This window comes from Cyprinodon tularosa, unplaced genomic scaffold (genome assembly GCF_016077235.1).
Source record: "Cyprinodon tularosa strain WSP-4 unplaced genomic scaffold, ASM1607723v1 ctg112, whole genome shotgun sequence".
Lineage (NCBI taxonomy): Eukaryota > Metazoa > Chordata > Actinopteri > Cyprinodontiformes > Cyprinodontidae > Cyprinodon > Cyprinodon tularosa.
In genome coordinates, this window is record NW_024037916.1 from 728,919 (window position 1) to 749,036 (window position 20,118).

At 39.8% G+C, this 20,118-nt stretch overlaps 1 protein-coding gene across 2 annotated transcripts; it reads right to left on the bottom strand.

Moving 5' to 3' along the window:
* Positions 1-1,590: 1,590 nt before the first annotated feature.
* Positions 1,591-14,608, bottom strand: scarb2a (scavenger receptor class B, member 2a). 2 transcript variants are annotated; one of them, XM_038299791.1, is made up of 13 exons: positions 14,166-14,608; positions 11,204-11,361; positions 10,756-10,903; positions 10,330-10,524; positions 9,648-9,739; positions 8,430-8,549; positions 7,918-8,096; positions 5,955-6,073; positions 5,321-5,394; positions 5,145-5,196; positions 4,892-5,044; positions 3,782-3,829; positions 1,591-2,663 (listed from the first exon to the last, which is right to left on the bottom strand). In XM_038299791.1, exons 1-13 carry the CDS (start codon positions 14,286-14,288, stop codon positions 2,532-2,534), a joined length of 1,593 nt encoding a protein of 530 aa, XP_038155719.1. In that variant the 5' UTR covers positions 14,289-14,608; the 3' UTR covers positions 1,591-2,531. The 2 variants fall into 2 exon arrangements, with proteins under 2 accessions (XP_038155719.1, XP_038155728.1); XM_038299800.1 differs by lacking the exon at positions 3,782-3,829.
* Positions 14,609-20,118: the final 5,510 nt, after the last annotated feature.

Below are 20,118 nucleotides of genomic sequence, written 5' to 3' on the forward strand. Positions count from 1 at the left end.
TTCGTGTTAAAGGCACACACTCATACCTGTGTTCACATCACGGTTGCAAATAGTTCCCATAATAAGTGATGGCAAAACTTTTTTTTTTTCTTTTTCCCTTACTCTTCAAAGTTAGGCGGCGGCGGTTTAGTGGCACAGCAGTTATCACAGAGAGCAAACACGGCGCCCCGAGCGGATCGATTGGGGTTATCTTTGGTCGAGCAGGGATGAGCCAATGGGCTCGTGGGTCGGTGGAGTGGAGTGCGGATCGGGCCCGGCTGTTTGAACAGTCTGCTCCCTGGATGAAGGTATTTTAGGGATATTAAGCAAGGTGAACGACTATGAACTGTGAGTTTGCACAAGGTGGCGGCGGCGACGACATGCATAGCAGTGGAATACAGAGGCTGATCAGTGAGTGGATTTAACTAAAGGGGAAGAGCTCAGCTCTTTGGCAAACTGTTAGATCAGCTCCAGGAATACACTTATAAAAGTAATTTTATGAAGGTTTTGAAGAAGAAAAAAAATTAATTGAATACATCTTTTGGACACTGAAGAAAAATCAGGAAAAGATTATGCAAGAGTGGCTCATTCCCCTTTAAAGTTATTTTAACCATCTAAAACAGCCCCTAAAACAATACTTTATGATATGTAATGATCCTTTTCTATCAAATAAATGAGTGAATTTAGTATGATTGATTTAAAGATGATTATTAAACGCAAATCTGTTAGATGGCAGCAAGCTTTTGGCTTTTGCGTCTCATCCTTAGGTCCTGAAAACAACAGGAAAAAAACAGGAAAAAAAAGCCTCCAGAGACCCGGAGAGAGCACTAGGTGGTGAATACAAATCCGAGACCATAGATTATGGCAAATTTAGCAGCAACAACAAATGCAAAAGAAAAAAAAAACACAAGAATATCAAAAAGAAGACGCTCCAACTGGTGTCTGAAAGCAGGTCACAATGAACAACTTTTGAAATGTGCTGAACTCATGCGGACCACTTGAACTGAAACAATTAGGACAAATGACACGTAAAAAACAGACTGGCACCATTTTCCAGACAAAGTGCAGGAAAGTTGACAGTATTATGGCCTTAGATTCACTCTCTACCAGAGAGCGCCTGAGGAGGGGGTCTGATAAATGTGGCGGACACAGAGGGCAAAACTCACAGTAGACGAAAGACAAAAACAGGGATTTTCAAGTGCTGTGTGCTGAGCCTGCCTGAACGCCTGCAGCTCCTTGGCAAAATGAATGAGAGCACAGCGGCGAGCGGCACAGCGGGGTCCCGGTCTGAACCGAGCACGGCACCTGACAGTGTCTCTGACAGATCAGCTGTAAATACAACAAAAAAACAAAGATTCCCGCAATCCAAATTGTGCTTTTCATCTCTATTAGGTAGCAGTGAGGACGAGGAAAAGTGTCGACACTGGAGTTAAGTTAGTGTCTCTCAGCACGCCCAGGACTGCCAGCTGGATTTGGTCAGAGGTATCTCAGTTAGTTCCCCTTTACATATGTACAGTAGAAGTGTTTCCAGCTTATCTGAACATGTAGAATACGCTGAACCCTGGTAAGGCAGAAAGCAGGTTCAAGTCTCCCTTGTAAGTCAAGATGGTGTTTTTTGCTGATAATTTCTGAAAATGTATTCAATCATTTTAAAGCAAAGATGCCTCAAATCAAGGAGGACTTTGAATGTCTCCATTCTGTAAATAGTGTTTTAAGGGACCCAAAGGAAGAGGAGGAAGCGGTGAGAATCATGAGTAGATCAGATTTCAGACTAAACTGTGCCTGCAATAGGAAAGAAAACAGTAGTTTGTTTCAAAATAAAGGCGCACACGCAGATTCACTGACGCACAGGAGGTGCAACGTGTCTAACCGGCAGCTGCACAAACTCGTATTAGAAAACAAAGGCTCAGTTGATTTTTATTTTCCTTTATAAAATATACAAAGTCCATTTTTATTAGCAAAACTGTTAACTCGCCTGATTCCAGGAGGTTTTCCTCCTGAAGGTTTCTGGTTTATAAGGGCTTTATTTATTCTGAAGGCTCCAAGTTTTTCCTCTTCTCGCAACACTGACAGAGTACGACTGTAACAACGCCCCCTTTTGTTCGAATTAGTGCTAAACACTGAGTTTCGTATGTGGGGTCTGCTCAGACGATCATGCATCCGTGTGCGACAGCGACATCTAGGCCCCGTTTTTCATTTGGCCTCGGTGTAATTATGGAAAACCCTTTTTTTAAATTCCTGGTTGAACCCTCCTTTCCAGTTTAAGAAGTCCCTTCATGTTCGGGGCCTACCAGGACGGAGATGTTTTGCACGCTGTGGGGGAGGGGTTAGGTTGTGTTGCAGTCCTGCAGGCAGGTAGAGCGGAGGAGGATAGACAGAAGAGTGCTCAGGAAGAAGATCAATGTCTTTGTAGGCTAAACAATATCTTGGTTTTGTGTCCCGCTGTGTTTCCAGTCCTCCCCCACCCACGGAAATTAAACATCCCACACCTCCCCTGTGCTGCTCCCTCAGACCCCTCCTTATTCTCCATGCTAGAGGAGGGGAGTCCTCAATCAACACTTCTGGGCCTCCACTGGAGACATGGCGATGTAGGAGCCGTTCTTCATCGGCTGGCTGGCCGGTTTTTCTGACGAGTCTTCCGGTTTGTCGCTGACCTGTGTGTATGCAGTGTCGTCTTTCGCCGTCTGAGCAGGAAGAATCAGGGAGGGAAAAGAGTCAGTATAAAAAAAAAATTATCTTAAAATTAACAGCAAATTCAGGATGTGTTTAAATGCTGACTGGAATGATCTACAGTAAAGCACAAAACTATGAATACATGTTCATAAAAATAAAAACAACAGGTATCACAATGAAGGTGAGAAACAATAAGGATGTCATATTGCACAAAAAAAAAAAAGAAATTAACAAATAATATGACATAAGAGATGCACCAAAAAAATTGGCCAATGATTGTATTATCATTTTAAGCTTTAGCTGCTGGGTTGAAACAATCGGATCTCCTTCCAGTCAGTGAAAGCACCGTATTAGCAGGTGGCCGTCACTGAGAGAAGAAAATCTGATATAGCAGTTGTTCGTATGAGTGACGAAAGCTTCTTAAAAAGACACTTTTATTTTTTTTGTTACACGTGAGACATTTGTCTGGCTGTGAGGGAGGGAGAGAGAGAGAGAGAGAGAGAGAGAGAGAGAGAGAGAGAGAGCGCGCAAGACTTTCAGCAGATAACAGGAAGGCTTAACAGAAAACAGCAAAGTTGCTCTTCTTCATCTTTCTGAGCTTTAAACCTCGATGCATCTCTGACCACGATGGATCTTGTAAAGGTTGGCATGGATCTAAAAAGCTAAACGAAGGTAAGAATCTACATCTCCAAGAACAGTGGGGGTCAAAGGTCAGTCCTTGAGGGACAGTGTCCTCCACTTCCTCCCCCAGTTTAGACTAATCAACAATTTTAGGCTAACTTTAGACACCCCTGTCGTAGAATATATACACCCACAAAAGATTTACAGCTACAAGCTATGCTAATTGCTAATCTAAGATGCTAAAACCAGTAAAGCTGGTAAAGCTCAGAATTTCGAAGCCTGGAATCCTTCATTTCAAATTATTTATTTCCATCATTTGAAGTTATTTTCCCTAAAAGTAACTTTTTTCCTAATGGAATTAGGTAAAATTGATAACAGGTGGTCAAGGATTTCCAAAAATAAAGCAAAAAGGCCACAGCATTTTAATCGGTGCATCCCTTTTATAAAAGCTGGACAATTAAAAAACAAAAAAATGAGAATCAAAACAAAGGCGAAACTGAAGACTTACAGTAAAAGAATGAAAAGCTTCAGTAAAATCAATACGTTTTACTTCATTCTAGAACAGAAAAGGGAAAAAAAGGGGGGGGTTAAAACAGAAAATTAAACTTAGAACATGGTTAATATAACACATCATGTTGCAATTAAGCATCACTTTGAATGTTTTCTAAGAGCAAATAACCAAAAAGCAAACTTTTAAAGCATCTAGCAATAAATACCTGTTCTGCTTTTGCTGTTTGATCTTATAAGAAAATAAATCCATCCATCTTGGTTCATTTTGAGGTAAGTAGTTTTCTCAAAGTATATTCTCTAAATAAATACTTATAATAAATCCATCTATTACAACTTTATTTCAGTATGAAGGAACTATACTAACCAATATGCAAGAAGTCATTTTTCATATTAATAAAGTTAGGTGAAAAAAAAAGAAATATATATGTATTTTTTTACTTTGTGTTCATGTACTTTAAAATGAGATGTGGTAACTTGTGCTTTTGCTAACTTTCACATCAACCTTCCAATCAGAAACATCATTATCACCCCAACTACAGTATTCCACTCTTTTTCCTCCCCTACATGGTGACACATGAGTAACCCTTAACTATTGGAAGGTTGTCCCTCCAGTTAGCTTGTTACGGTAACACTTCAATAAAATGGATTTCAGTGTTTACTCCCCATTTTTGAATGTGAAATAAAGGACTTTTTGCAGCTTCAGGTTTCGATCATTTCTATGGCAGCACTTTCAAACTCCTTCCCTCTTTCCACTCTAACTTTCAACTTGTGCTTACAACTAGACAGCATTAAGCATAAAAACAAAGCATCAAAGCATAATTTAATCCAGAATTGCTGAAAATGGCTCATGCTGGCTTTGCTGCACAGAAACAATGCAACATGTTAGTGAACAGATGCAGAACTTGGGTTAAACTTGCAGCAGCTCAGTGGGGCAGAAAAGACTTCAACAAGCAAAACATAGTTTGAAATTTTAGTGTGTCCAACTCCAAGTCTAGCGTGGAGCTAGGTCTTTTTAACACTGAGCTGATGTAAGCGTGCAGCAGGCAGCTAAATATACACGTGGATTATTACTGCAGTGGAGGGAAAAAGCAGAGAAGCTTCTTCTTACCTTTTTCTGCCGATTCCTGCAGAACAACACAACGAGCACCAGCAGCAGGATGATGCCCATCCCAATGATGAGAAGGGGGAAGTTTGACACGAGAGTGACAATCAGGAGCAGGGTCCTCATCTGAGACGCCGAGTCTTCGTCAATAGTTGCCGTCTACATTTGAGAACAGAGAGGAATGTGTTGATTTATGAGTTCAGGTTATGGTTACCCGAACATCTGTGGTTTGTGTCTTGAGAGCTGGGAAGACGCTGACCTCGTTGACAAACATGATGGGGAAAATGGTCTCATTGAGGAACTTTGTTTTGCTGAAATTGAAAAAAAAAAGAAAAGAGAAATAGAGGTTAGAAGGAACATCTGGCTCAACACGCTGCCTAAATGTCGACAGCGTATCTCAACAGGAAAGTGGGTCAGAGTTGAAGAGAAACCTACGGGAAGCCTTGGATTCTTTTCACGATGATGTTGAGCTGAGCCCTCTTGCAGGCGCGGATAGGAACACCTGTGGTCTGGAAAAAAAAAAATCTAAGTTTTTTTTTTTACTTTCTAATCACTTCTACACACATTTTAGATTATAAAAACACAGCTGCCATGTTCAAAAGTAGACAATCGGGATTAAAAAAATGCTAAAATGACTGACCATTTAAAAGCAGTCATTAATTTATTTGCATTGTCATTTTTCCAGAACAGAATGTTCAAACAACTAATCCTTTAAACAATTTGGAAGCTCAAGTTGTTTTAGTAAGTTACACATCAACTATCCTTTTTGTCACCATAAGAACAGCATAATACTGTCTGGATACAGGATAAGATAACCTCAGTTAAACATAAAAAAGATGTCTTATTAGTTTAAGGATCAGATCTTTCTGTCCACTTCAAAACCAGTAGTACCAATCAGGAGAGATCCAAGAACAATCACGGCTCAAGCCTTTCAGCCTCCCTTGCATAATATAATGATGTTCATAAAACTGATGAAGTAGAGCAGGGAGCTTTTTATTTGGATTTCTTTCTTTTTCATTACATGTAAAGTGTTAAAAAGCCTGATAAAAGAATAAGTTGTTTGGCATACCGGCTGCAGGTCCAGGTACGTCTCATGCTCCTCCTTGTTGGGGTTAAGCCCGTCAACAGCGTTTATGTACTTGGGGTCGGCCTGGTAAAAGTGGGGGAAGGACACAACGATGGGAGCACCTAGAGAGAAATGGAAATGTGACGAAATAAACAACCAAGGTAAAAAAAAAAGATTAGCTAAACATTTGAGGCATTACGATGTTTTATATCATGTAAACAAAGGCTGAAAGTATGTAGCTGGTAGCTTAACATGGTGGGTGTTCAAAGGAGGGTCCAGTGACCAACCTCTCCTTGAACACTTAATTTGGACTCCAAATGGACTCCAACTTCCTGCTTGGTCTTTTTAATTTACAATCCCTACAACCGTATGAATGACGGCAGGAATGAGTAACAGCTGCAGGTAATGCATTAATGTTTAACTCTTGAGAGTTTCAGCTGTCAGTGACAATTCAAAGGGGCAAACTCTGCCGACAGCTGGGAGGTGTTTGCATGAAGAAATGATGAAGATTTCAGCAATTATTTGCTTAATAAAATACTATTGAAATATAAGCCTCGACTTTGTTTAGGCATTTCATTTTCAGGGTTGATGAAGCACCTGAAGCATGGCCAGCAGGTCATAGGATATTTGCAACAGCTTATTACAGAGCGTCCCCAGGCAAAGTGCAAAACGGCCACCATGTGACAGATGAACAGAACAGAGCTGGTTGGGGCGTCTCAACAAAAACACGATATAGTTTTTTTTTTTTTAGTTACACTTGAAAAACGATCTAGAAATAAGAAAAAATGTCTTAAATTAAGTGTATTTACCCTTGATTTGAGTAGGTAAATGAGATAGTTTGCCAATGGGACCAGTATTTTTACTCTTAAAATAAGATAATTAGATAATAGTTACTTTAAATTAGACAATGCAATTGTGTTTTCTTATTTTAAGTGTAAATTATCTTGTTCCATTGGCAAAATGTCTCTTATCTCCCCAATTCAAGAACAAATGCACTTATTTTAAGAAAAAAATGACTTATTTTTTGTAGTGTAAGAAGTCTTGATTGTAGGGATGACTCAGGTTTAGCTGTTCGTGTTAGCTGTACTGCTACAAGTTTTCACAGGTTTAAATGAGAATTAATGATATGGATCATTTAAAGAGTTGGACCTGCATTAATTTATATTCTGCGTACTGATCTAATGCTGCTCGATTGGCGCACACGCCTCTTTGTTTTTTCCAGCAGGTGATCCAATATTTGCATTTCACCACTGATTTTTATGATGTCTGCAGTAAATGACTCAAAGCTGTGTAATCAGTCCCTGGATAATCTTTGGTTTTATCCTGCCTTTGCAAAACTCCTCCCTCAGCTTTGACCGAAAAGATGAATGTTCCTTATTTTTTCCTGAGTAAACCTGAGGAGTCAGGCGCCGGTTCTCCAAGATTTTAATCATGCTACCGTTTGATTTAGGCACCTCTACATAAAAACGGATCCAACTTTTGCAGAACTCAAAACATGATTGAGGTGTGTTGGAGCATCTGATCAGTTACCGTTTCCAAACCTTTATGTGCCCTGGTGATTAAAAACTTCCTTAGAGTCATCTTTTTAAATGGGATCATTAAATAAATTCTGAAATGTTTTTTTTTGCAAATGTATAGGAATAAAGTTAAAATTTAAATACATTTCAGGTAACTTGCAAGTATAATTGCAAAGGTGAAAGGGTCAAAGTTGATATTGCTTTACTACACACTAACAGCTTTATAAAACCTGCCCACACAGTCAGAGGAGTTAATCATTGAACCTTCGTTGGGTGAAATCTGATGAGCTCAAACATCTGGAAAGTCAGAGAGCCGCTCACCCAATCCATGGAGTAGTTTGGGGGGGGGGGGGGGGGGGGGGGGGGGTTGTTATGATGAAAGGATACTAATGATAACTAGGTCAGAGTCTGAGGTAACCGAGGAGGGAAGGGTGGACTGATTGGGCTACCTTCTCTACAAACGCTGACTTTCAGCACCCCGGTGCCGAGGCAGTCTCCTGCCGGCACGCAGAAGCCCTCGTTGGTGGGGTTTTGCTTGGGGCTCATGAGGACGTCGCTGGGGGGAGCGAAGCGGTAAGCCTGGATTCCTTTAACCTCCACGTCCTCCACGTAGGCCAGATGAATAGACCTGAGGGGTGAGAGCTCAAGGATTAGAGGAACATCTTGGGGAAAAGAAAAAAAAAAAAAATAATCAAACGAATCCATCAAGTGATGTGGACTAAAATTAGACCCAATCTCCACAGAAGTCATTTACAACATAATAAACCCTGCTATCGCTTTCCATTACCGCCATCCTCATCGTGCAATGCAACAGCCCATGGACTCAGCAGGTCTGTGAGTAAACAACTTAGCTGGCATTTCCTTCTACACCATAGCCCCGACAGGAAGTCTCCCTCCTCCCTATAGCCACTAAGATTTGACTGTAAACAAATGAGCAAAACCAAAAATCAAATGTTTGTACCTGCAGAGATCAGCGGCGAAGATGTACAGCAGCTCGTTCCTGTCGATCAGTGGGTGGAAGACTGCGCCGTCGGTGCCGTTGATCATGTTGCTCTGATTGGATGACCACCAGGACATTTCCCTGATGGAAACAGGAGTAAAGCAATGAAATGTTAAACAAGCTGGAGATACCGTACAGAATAAAACGGAGAGTTAAGAATGTTAAACCAAACCCTTTCTTATCTTTGTTCAACACAAATACAGTTTTACTTGATCTTGAAGCTAACTGCTAATTTGACTAGGTTTAAGACCAAAGCAAACAACTACAGAATTTACAACAACTTTCATCTTTAAAATGCCATGAAGATCTGCTCAAACTTCACTTTATGACTTTCAAACCATCCTTATTTTTGTATTTGAAAGCTTTTACCACTAAAGTCGATGGTTTTTTATACTGGTATGGATGCAGAACGTTGCAGCACCAAAAATCTTCCTGTATGAAACATGATCTGATGCAATAAACTTCTGGTCAAAGTATCCGTCTCACATAACATTATTTTTAAAAAGCCTCAATGATAGCATTTGCTTGGGCCATTAAAATACTTTATATATTAGTTACTTTGACAAAGGACGCTCTAGTGGTTATAATCAGTATACATTTCATACAGCATCAAAGGCGGCACACCTTCTTCTAAGAATGCTGTGTAAATAAATACCTGATAAGAAATTCTGACTCATTTCATTTAATTTAACAGCACAAGGATTCCTTTCATACTAAATTGATATGCTGATACTTTCTATAATAATAATAATAAATTATTAGACACATTGTTTTACTGTTGGTCAAATTAGGAATCAATAAGATTTGGATTTTATCTTTTTTTTCTAACATAAATCCTATAAAATAAAAAAATAAAAATATATATATATTCTTACAGACAAAACCAGTTAATTTCCTGCAACAGGATGAACTGGATTCATCCTGCTCATCCTGACCGATTCCAAACTACACCTTCACCCACTTTCCAAAATGTTCTAATTTAGCAATACTTTTTAGCCTAAAAACCAAAGAGCAAAGGTTGTTGCCTCCGGACGTTTGCATGGAGGTTTTGCAACAACGCAAACAGTGGATATCAGGGACCACGGGCAGTTTTAGCAACGTGCTGACAGAGGGGTTTCATATCATCCAGGAGAGCAGCAGTAGAGTGAGAGAAAAGCGTGGCTTGACATGAAAGTTTACCTCAGGCCATTCCAGGTGTCGATCTTGCCATAATCCAAGTAGTTCTGCTCCCCGGTGTGGAACACAAACTCTCCTTCGTGAGTGCCGTTTTTCTGTGGAAAACACAATGTTTAGACACGCTGCGGTGAGGAACAACAGACCAGGAAGCAGTGGAAGCAACAGCTGTCAGAAACGGCAGTTATGACCAGTGATGAACGACCCAGAGGGGGAAAGGGAAAAAAAGAAATACTCCTTTAATATTTGTTCTGACAAGCCCTCTAATGTAGGAACAACACATGCTTTCAGGTCACGTTACAGACGACAGACTTAAATGTCTATAAATCACGTTTTTTGGGGGTTTCTTGCCATTTTTTTTTTCTTTACCAGTTTCTACAAAAAAAAAAGGTTTATTTTCTTCATGTTGCTGAAACTTATATGATAATGGATCATCAGCTCCATCTGTGCGAGCCTCAAAAGTAACCCTATCAAGTCATGTCCTTAATTACTTTACTGCTGGAGACAAACTGAAGACGCTTGTCTGTCAACAGGAAGTACGAAATCTTCCATCAGCATTTGGAAGCAGATTTAGGTGACATTAGTACCAACTTCCCCCATTTTGTCATTTCAGTAACTCTGGACAGTCTGCGCACGCCAGCTTTCCCTCTGGCTTGGCATAATATAAAAAAAAAGACTGGAACCTCACCTTCCACATCAGCCCAAAGTATTCGTCCACTTCTGGCTTTATTTTATGGATCTTTGACATGAGAGGGTCCTTGAAGCCCCAGAGAACCTCGTGGACAGTGCGAGTCATGAAGAGGTCGACTCCCAGGCTGCTCACATACATGGACACCATGGTACGCAGAAAAAAGCTGTAGGAGTTCAACTCGTTCATCACCGCCTTAGAAAGACAAAAGGAAAAAAAAAAAAGTTCAATAGAAGGAAAAATCGACTAAACATTGCCTCCTTTTTATAAGATATTATAGCTTTGACCTCCTGTTAAATCCTTCACTGGTTCAACATGTATTCATAGTTTATATGTCTGAATTATAAGAATCTCCCAATGAGATTCTTATAATGAGTGAAAAATAAGTGGATTTATGTAAAATAACACACAGACATTGTGTCTCACCACAAATGGGATGTTGATCGTCCTGATGATGTCCACCTCAGGGTTACCAGCCGACTTCTCAGGGACAAAGACAAAAGATTTGGGATTCAGAGCGTAAACCTTGGTGCCGTTCTCCAGGAAAGTGACGTTTTCCCGTGGCCTGTATTCCCTGATGAGGACAGAAACATTGGTCGATTGTTATGGATGGTAAAACCAGATGATAAACAATCATATGGCTTCCCTCTGCAGTGAAATCATAGCTCGGTAATAGGGAGAATTTGCAGAAAACAACAGGTTACAACAAACTAATTTAATACAACTTAATGTGATAAACCAACAAAAGGTATTCTGTGAAAAACAAGGAAAATCTCAGTCAATGCTTTGCTACAATCATTTATTTTTAAATATCTAAATCAAGTAAAGACAAATGAAACCGTTTTAATCCCAGTTACCTAGACTTAAAAGTTACCTGTAAGTATAAGGGCCGATCTGTTTGACAGACGCCTTCCCTCCTGCGAGAAACTCCTCAGGATTGGTCACGTTGAAGAAGTAATACTCCATGTAAACAGGCGGGGGTGGGTTCTTCCATGACTCAAACACTTGGCTCTTCTCTGTCAACGTAATTTCCTGTCAAGCGAATAATAAATGAAATGAAAAGCACGTCGCTACTGAGAAATATTACAAGATCAGACAGATCTTTAACCGGGGCAGAGTGATGGCGTATGCTTCATGGTTTTGTGGTTTTTTGGGGGGCGCTGTCAATATTGTGTCATACTTGTAGCTAGGAGACGGGCCAAGACCTCAAAAACCCAAAGGGAAAAACTTCAGAAAATTTAGAAAATGTGTCCGAAAGAACTCCCCAAGATGATATGAAAGGTGATAGATATAAGACACTGTAATGTTTAACCTGAGCACTCGGCTGTAAAGCAGCATGACGGCTCGAGGTGTTTGCTGACAGGAAAAGTAAATCAGCATCTGCTACGAGAGAAACGCTCCACTTGCTTTCCCTGCTGAAAGCCCTCCGCCGCTCTGAGAAGCTGCACATATTGTTTTCTGTGGTCTTTCACAGGCATTCCGGATATATAGCATAAGGTTTGACTAAAGCTTCCTGTTTGGGTGAACGCCTCAAATGTTCAAAGTGCCCTAATGGACCTTTGCTGCAACATTTTTTCTATTGTTCCTTTAAAAAAAAAAAAAAAGTGATTAAAAAACACAATGATACTTTCAAACAGGCCAACACCCTAAAAATAAAATAAAAGATGTACTGATAACCAGAGAGTGTAATTTTGGACAATACTTGATTGGCAATATGCCTTTTAAATTATCAAAAAATATATAAAACAAAACAAGAACTACTATCGTTTTTTATTATTTTTTATTCGCTTAAATCAATTTAATTTGGAGAGTTTAATCATAATCTGATGAAGGGATGACGATAATCTAGTAATTCCACAATTTCCTATGAGTCACAAAAAAACTCAAATAATCAGCAGTTCAAATGGGTTTTATTTCTATAATAAATCTGCAAAAACTGGAACTGTTATCTTAAAAAAAGAGCTTAATCTGCTCATCCCTACCTAAAATAACCTTTAAGAAAAACAAATGTCACTGACCACATCGAATATGACAACGGGTTTTTAAAAATGGCTGATGGAGCAGTTTTAGCTTTAGTTTGCCTTCGCAGCCTCACCAGAATCAACCCCTAAAAAGAGAACTAGAGGTATTTAAGAGGCAGGGACCTCTGGAGTCCTGATGAGTCGGTCTTTTTTTAATTAAAAGCTGAAATGAAACCAGATAAAGCTGGAAAAAAAGGTATGACCGTCAGCTGAGCAGGGAAGAGTGAAAACATTTGGTTCCTTTTGTTTTTAAACGACAGCAGATTGTTGGCTCAGAGGCGGCTGACTGAACCTTCGCAGCACTAAGTGGGACTGAATCCTCGTGTTTGTCAACCTTGGGGAAAGGTCTTCCAAAGTTGAAGGGATTGGAAAAGTCATGTATCAGAAATGCCTGCATCAAAAACCAGAACATACTACAGTGTTTTTAGTGAACTGAAGGGAATCCAGTTACACTTAAACAAGAACGTTTACATGAGAAACAGACTAAGCATGACCTTGTTCCTCGGGACTTTTACACCTCAGTGAAAAGGAGTGGCAAAAGCGGGTGTGTGTGCTTTTTCCCCTCCTTATTTTAGTTTTCTCATTTGGGCCGAACGATTTGGGATTGGCTTAAGCAGGATAAAGGAGGAATTAGGCAACATCTTTCTGGTAAAACTGATTCCCTCGAGGGGTTAGAAAGCCAACAAATTCCTCACAACACTCCTGTGCTGCTTCTCTAAGAATCAACCTCCAGGAGGGAGACTTTGATTTCCCCCCTTCTCCATAAAGCTACGTTCAGCCTCAGATTAGATGGGTTTTTGGAGTCCATTCAGCATGTCTGAGGCGGTCTAATTTATTTGGGAAAGAGGATTAGCTATGCTGTCATTTCTTGTAACCACCAGCTGCGTCAAAGTCAGATCCCCCCCGTTGATTAACTTTTGCTTAATTTGGGTCTCAGTGGGATGAGGTGCTGTTGCCGTGGTTCCTTTTGCATCCAAGTTGCTCCTTTCCGACTTTACTTTGAGCAAAGCAGAAAAAGATGCATTGGAAGCACTCAATGGAGGAATGCAGAAGGGCAAGTGAGAAAAGAAAGATCAGCAGCATGTTAAAGGGGGGAGCAGGTCAGCTGCCAGTGACCCCACCCAACCCCGGCTAGAACCCATCAGCCCCCCACATCCCCTAAACTACAAAAACAAGCAAAGATTGGTATTTTAGAATGACATAAGAGCATAAAAGCAGCATGCTTTGCTCCAATAGAGATCTTCTAGGTAAAATAACAAATATTATTAAATATGGACTTTCTATAAACTATGACTGATTTATTTTCCAATTTGGACTAAAGAAATGACTGCAGAGAGTCCAGAATCACCCAACCTCCCTTCCCCCAAAGCTGCACACCTCCCTCCCCCTTTCATTCACCAACATTTCTCCCACTGCCTCCTGGAATCATTGAACAGCCAAGCAGGACATGAAACCTGTGTCAGCTGCTGGCAGAAATCATAATCTCATCAGGATTAAAAAATCCTTCACAGCAATTTCCCATTCAACAACAAAAAAAATATAATAATTGTGTTAAATAAGAGCATCCCATGTTAAAGACCCTTTAAATGAGGGGAGATAGGCTCACATCAGAGGTGACTCAGTGTGTTTTACCTCAACATTTCACATTTGTCAATCATGACAAATTAATCAATAGCTATAAAGCTAATCCAGCTGGATTAGAGACCCCAAAGAAACACAGAGTAGTAAAATGTAGGGGATTATGTCAGTGGATGAGTCTGTGACCCTGCTTTGATTTGTCACCGCGGCTCACAGTGGAAATAATGACAGGTTTACCTTTTTTAGCCGGCTGTGGATCATCGTTTGGAAGACCTGAGCCACGACCAGGGCGATCCCCACGATCAGGAGGTGAGCGCAGACGATGCCGGTGGCGTAAATGACACACGATCTTCGAGTCATGATGAAAACTTCACTGAAGAAGGCAATAACTTCCACAAAAATAGATCTATCTCTATATATATGTGATTAAGGAAAAGGAGGTGAGGAGTTGTAGGACCGTGAAGGCTCGGGTCCCCCCGTCTCCAGAGCAGCAGCTGCGGGTTGAAACTTCACTCTTCCCCGCGGCGAGAGGCGATCCTCCCGGTGAGGGTTTTAAATGGATGGCACTTCTTAAACACAGAAGGGAAATTAAACGTAACACAATTTAAACCCCCCCGAAAGCAAAGGAGGACCAAGCTGCTCGGAGACGGAGGTGAAATGAGACGGTGTCGCCCTGCTAGTAGGGTGGTAGAAGAACGGGAACCAACCTCCTCCCCTTCCTGAAGCCGGTGAGGCGACACGCATAGATCTATGCGAGTAGACGCTGCATTGGGGGGGGGGACCTAAACCCTTAACGGACGTAAATTACGCGGCCATCTTGAAGGAGGCATTTTTTTCCTTCTTTCTTTTGTTTTTGACAAAACAGCAAAAAAAAAAAAAAAAAAAAAAAAAAAAAACATTTCCACTTCAAGGTGCTGGGTGAGGTTTTGACAATTTGGTCTATGATTAATCATGAAGCAAATAAATATGCAGATGGAAGAGCCTGGGCTCTTAATTCAATTCAATTCAGTTTATTAATGTAGCGCCAATTCACATTCAAACACATGTCATCTCAAGGCCCTTTACAGTTCACCAGATCATACGGTCAAATTGATTCAAAGTTTTCTATCTAAGGAAAACCAGTTGATTGCATTGACTCATTGACTGGGATGCAATCCCTCACACTAAGTATGCTTGTAGTGACAGTGGAGAGGAAAAGCTCACTTTTAACAGGAAGAAACCTGCAGCAGAACTAGGCTCAGTGTGAGCGGCCATCTGCCGAGGCCGACTGGGGTTCGAGCGGACAGACGCAGAGATACAAAAAGCAGCTTACTGCGTGGAGTAAGTGTGTTCAGATTATAGCTCACTCTGTCCTCCTTCCAAAAGCAGATAGGATGAGTTGGGAGACCCTAAGATAAGAGTGTTTGCAAGACAAGGTTTTTAGTCCTGTGTCTCTGTGATGGAGTGGTGACTGGTCCGGGGGGGTGGGGGGGCTGTTGGCAGATACCCAGCAGTTCCCCACATCCAGGCAAGTATATACCCCTTTCCCCCGGCCAGTAAAACAGTTTAAACCTGGGAACGATCGGCTTTTAGTGGCTTTTAGTGTGCTCCGATCGGCATACGTTGGTAAAATTAGATCCAGATCGATTTATGAGATATCATTGAGAGCAGCATATGGATGTCACAACATAATATATAAAAAATTATTAAATATAAAGGTTATTAGATCAGTTATTAGAGCTAAAGATCCGATAAAATATTGTGGTTTGGTATAATTTCTGTCTAATTGTTTATTGATGCAATTTTGTTTGTAATCCTCATAGCACTGTGAAATTTATTTTCTCTAGTTTACATTAGGTTAATTGGCAAACATTAAAATTCTAAAAAAAAAAAAAATGTATAGATTTTTTCTTTACAAAACTAATCTTAATTTTTTAGGTTTCCGTTTATTATTTCTTTTATTTGAAAACCTACTTTCTAACCACTCAATACCAAATTTGCCACTTGCAATATGGAGGAGGCACTGACGCGTTGGTTGTATTGGGCAGAAGCGACTTCTACTCTTGTAGTTCTATGGCCAGAGGCCAGATTTTTGGGCCGGCTGTATGGATGGGTGTGTGTGTAAAGATGCATACACAACTGTTTGTAAGAATGCTGTTTATGAGAATGTTTATGTAACTCAACAGAACGTGATTGAAAATATTTCACCTATTTTGTCGGAGCATGAAACTGCCGACTATATCATATTTATTTGTATTCGTTTTATCCTTTATGATGTTCATTCTCTGCTGATCTAGTTACTGTTACTAGGGTTATGAATTAATTTAACAGAAGCAGCATGGTCTACCACATGGGCACGCTGTTGGTTAGTATCATCACTGCCACACTGTTTATACTGTTATTATCGTGGCTTTTTGTTGTAAATATTTCACAATGGTTCGCTCTGCTAATGAACATGTAGGAAATGATAAGGCAGCACATTCCGTTAGCTTTTATGTCGCCTCCTTAAATAAGCGCCGGGTCGGCATGAATAATGCTGGATTCAAACAACCAACGGTCGTTGACGCGAGCGCTTTGTCCTACAGGCGGGGGCTCTCATTGGCTGCCGCCCTCACGGACCACCGTTCCAAGACCTCCCACTCTGCGCGCGGATTGGTTGGACGGTGGTGAGAGTGATGCTGAATTTCATCGACTGATTTCAGGGCGGAGCTTGTTTAAAGAGGGAACCAAAACATGTGAGGCTCTCTTCTGTCAGAGGGAGAAAAAAATAAAATAAAGCACGGATGTTTAAAAGGTTGTTTTTTTTTTTCCCTGAACCACACATTGTGTTTCAGAGGTGAACAATAAAACAGGGAAGATTTATGACCTGTGTTATACTCACAAGGAGTCTAAGGCCATCAGATAATGACAATGCCAAATCATAAGATCTCTAACCTTGGAATTAAAGGGAAGGGTTCATTTTGTTCTTTTACCTTGACCAAGTTAAGAGGTGTTGAAATAAAAATGAAAAACAAAAAAACCAAACAAAATAAAAACGAATAAATACCTTCTCCATCTTCTACCTGTCTAGTATATCCCTTTTGAGTAATTAACCTTACATATGGGGAAGGGAACAAATAATAGATAAAAATAAATAAATATGACAGTTTTACTCATACACACTTACATTTAAAACAATATTCTGACTCAAAATACAGCCAAACAGGCAGAGTTAAAGACCATTCTAACAAGGCCTTCAGATAATGACAGGAACAAATCAAAAACTTGTGTAACCTTGAGATGGGGAGCTGGACTCATATACTTTAAAACTGGAAAAGTAGTAAGAAAATCCTGCCAGCAATATGGAAAATAGAAGTCCTGTTCAATTCAGTCATTTTTAAATGACTGTTAACGCGACAAGGCAAAAAGTGACCTGCAACCAACTATAAGAATCAATAAAAAAAAAAAAATCTGATTTTAAAACCAAACTCTTTTCGATTATTTGAGTTTTAATTGGTTTGTTCTGCAGTAAAACAACTAGTTTAAATCTACCCCTTTTTCAATCAAGTTCGCCTTTTCAAACACCTATTGTATTGTGCTAATCGGAAGTGTAAGGCCATCAGATAATAGCAAACACAAACCATAAAAACTAGAGTGGCCTTGAGATAAGGTGCTGCTCTTATAGTTTTTACCTTGACCATGATTTGAAAAGGTGTGAGCTGAAATGTTTAGGAAACAACATTCAACATTAAAATGCATGCAGACATTTCAGTTTCATATTTTTCAACCAACTAAAAATCATATTTTTTTCATCTTATGAGGTGATTTTCTCCTATGGATGTCATACTTCTGGGACCAAATGTTTAAGCTTTAACAGCCTTCCGAATTAAAATACTTTTGAACATGTTTTATTAAACCCGCTTCTTCAAGTAATAATTGAAGATTGTTATTTGGAATTTTTTAATTTACCATTGTAAAGATATTTATATGCAATGGTAAGTATTCTATTCTATTCTTATGTACTTATGTTCCCCCACATAGAACAAATCATTAATTAACTAAATTTGAAGGCTTTACTTACGTGTTCACTACTACAGAAATATATTAAGGGTTTTAAATGACAGCTTAAAGGGTTCAACTTTTACATTGCATATGGCGCTGCCATTCAACCAGAACACATTTGTTTTTTTTTTAATAAAAAAAAACATCCCATGTTGCTACGGATGATTCACTCTGCTTTGTTGAAGTCCGTCTCTTAAGAGTAAAACTATTTCCTGCTGTGCAATGCATCATTAAAACCAACGTGAAAGAAAAAGCACAGAAATAATTTTTGCTGCTGTAAAAAAAAGAAAAAAAAACTATTCTGCACAGTAAACATGGTGCTATGCAGTATCTCACTGCTGGTTCAGTTACTATTCAGCCTAAAACATAGTACTCAATAAGAACTACAAAGGCACATGTATGGTATTTTGATCTCTGCAAAAATACAAATATGTTTTGCTATAAAGCCTCTCCAAAAATAATCTGAACCGTAATGGAGAAGTCTTTTAACTAATATATAGATTCTTTGTTTCTTTTTTGTTTTTTTTTACAAAGTTTTCAGCTGTTCTGGGAAAAAAAAAATTAAATGCACCACTGTTTTAAAGTTAGAAAAGGTCAAAGGGCAAATTTGCTTTGGGATTCTGAGGCACTGAAAGCATTTAACCAGTGAGAGGCTGAAACAAGACACTGGGAGCTGCAGGAACCACCACAGTCCATGTTTACATGCAAACACCAGCTGCTTATCTTACAAGCAGACTTATACCCAGAATTCGAATGGATTAGATGGACAAGCTGATACCAAAAAAGAAAAGAAGGCTGTGTCAATCCCTTAGTGATTTTTTGCATAGTCACCACTGTGGATACATCTATTTTGTGTGACTCTAAAAAGAAAGCCCCAATATCTCACTGATCTGTACTAGACCTCCGGTTAGTTCGATGAGTCCAGCTCTTTCAGTTGTAGTGCACTGACTGAAAGGTGAACACGGTCATTCAGCTTCTGTTTTATAATCCATAAATAAAGTTGGACAAAAGACAACAGGTTGGCCTCAGGAATTGATATACATCATATCATTTGATGTTGCTTTCTGGAAGGAAGTGACTGGGCTGGACTCTCACTATTAATGTGATTGAGTGTTACCTCATTGTACAAGGCCTTATGGCAGTCCCAGAGGATAGAGCCTGTAGCGGGGGCGGCATCTGTTCAAACAAGAGTGGGGAAAAATGCTAAAGAAAATCATCAGGGGGGAAGGATAACAGTCAAGTAATGCAGCAACATTGTTCCTGCCAAAGAAAGGAGGGAGTGGGTGTGGGGGGTGAAGTAGGGTAAAACAGTTCAACTTTTGTAATAGTCTCTTTTTATGTTTGCTAAGCAGAGCGACACTGATGTCTTTCTTTTTTTGCTGCTGAAGAAAAGGTTTGAACGCCTTTTGCACGAACAGATTTAAGATGGGGTTTTTTTTAATGCAAAATAGCTGCTTTTACTGTAGATATATAATGGTGCAAAAAATAAATATTTACATGCATCATGAAATGAAGCATTTAGAAAGAAAATATTTTTTAAAAATAAAAACAAAACTATTCATGTTGGTTGCTTCCACAAATCATTCATTGTGTTCAAGCCCCACCTCAGAAGCAAGAACATTTGTCTAGACAGAGATGCCTATTCATGGGGTTTTGGGACAGAAAATGAATGAATAGTTCAATACATTCTGGAAAGTCAACTTCTCAAAGTTGTCTGGGCTTTAGGCTTTGAGATTCTTCTCCAAGAAGAATGTAAGGCCACAAGTCTCACACGCTCAGTCATTGAAATAAGTTCAAATCACAAACACTGGGTCATTCTCACGTGGAAAGGAGAGAACTGCTGAACACCAGAAAATCCTGTTTGGTATTTGATGGGTGGATTCACTGTGAACTCTGTAAGGACAAGCATCCTTTACCTGGGGCAGTCCACAAAACGCACCTGGAAGGCAAACATTGATCCAGGTCTTTTAGACTGACGTGTCCTCACCATTGTTGTACTGTATTCATTTGTCCATAACTGTACTAATATTACTGCCTACGCCCCAGTTCTCTGAGCTGCCTCAGGCTATACCTTCATGTATCAACAGAGATAAACAGGAATGTTTGAGCGAAAGCAGCTGTCTGTAGAAAGAACACTCAATCCTAACAGATCTATAGAAACATGGCAAGT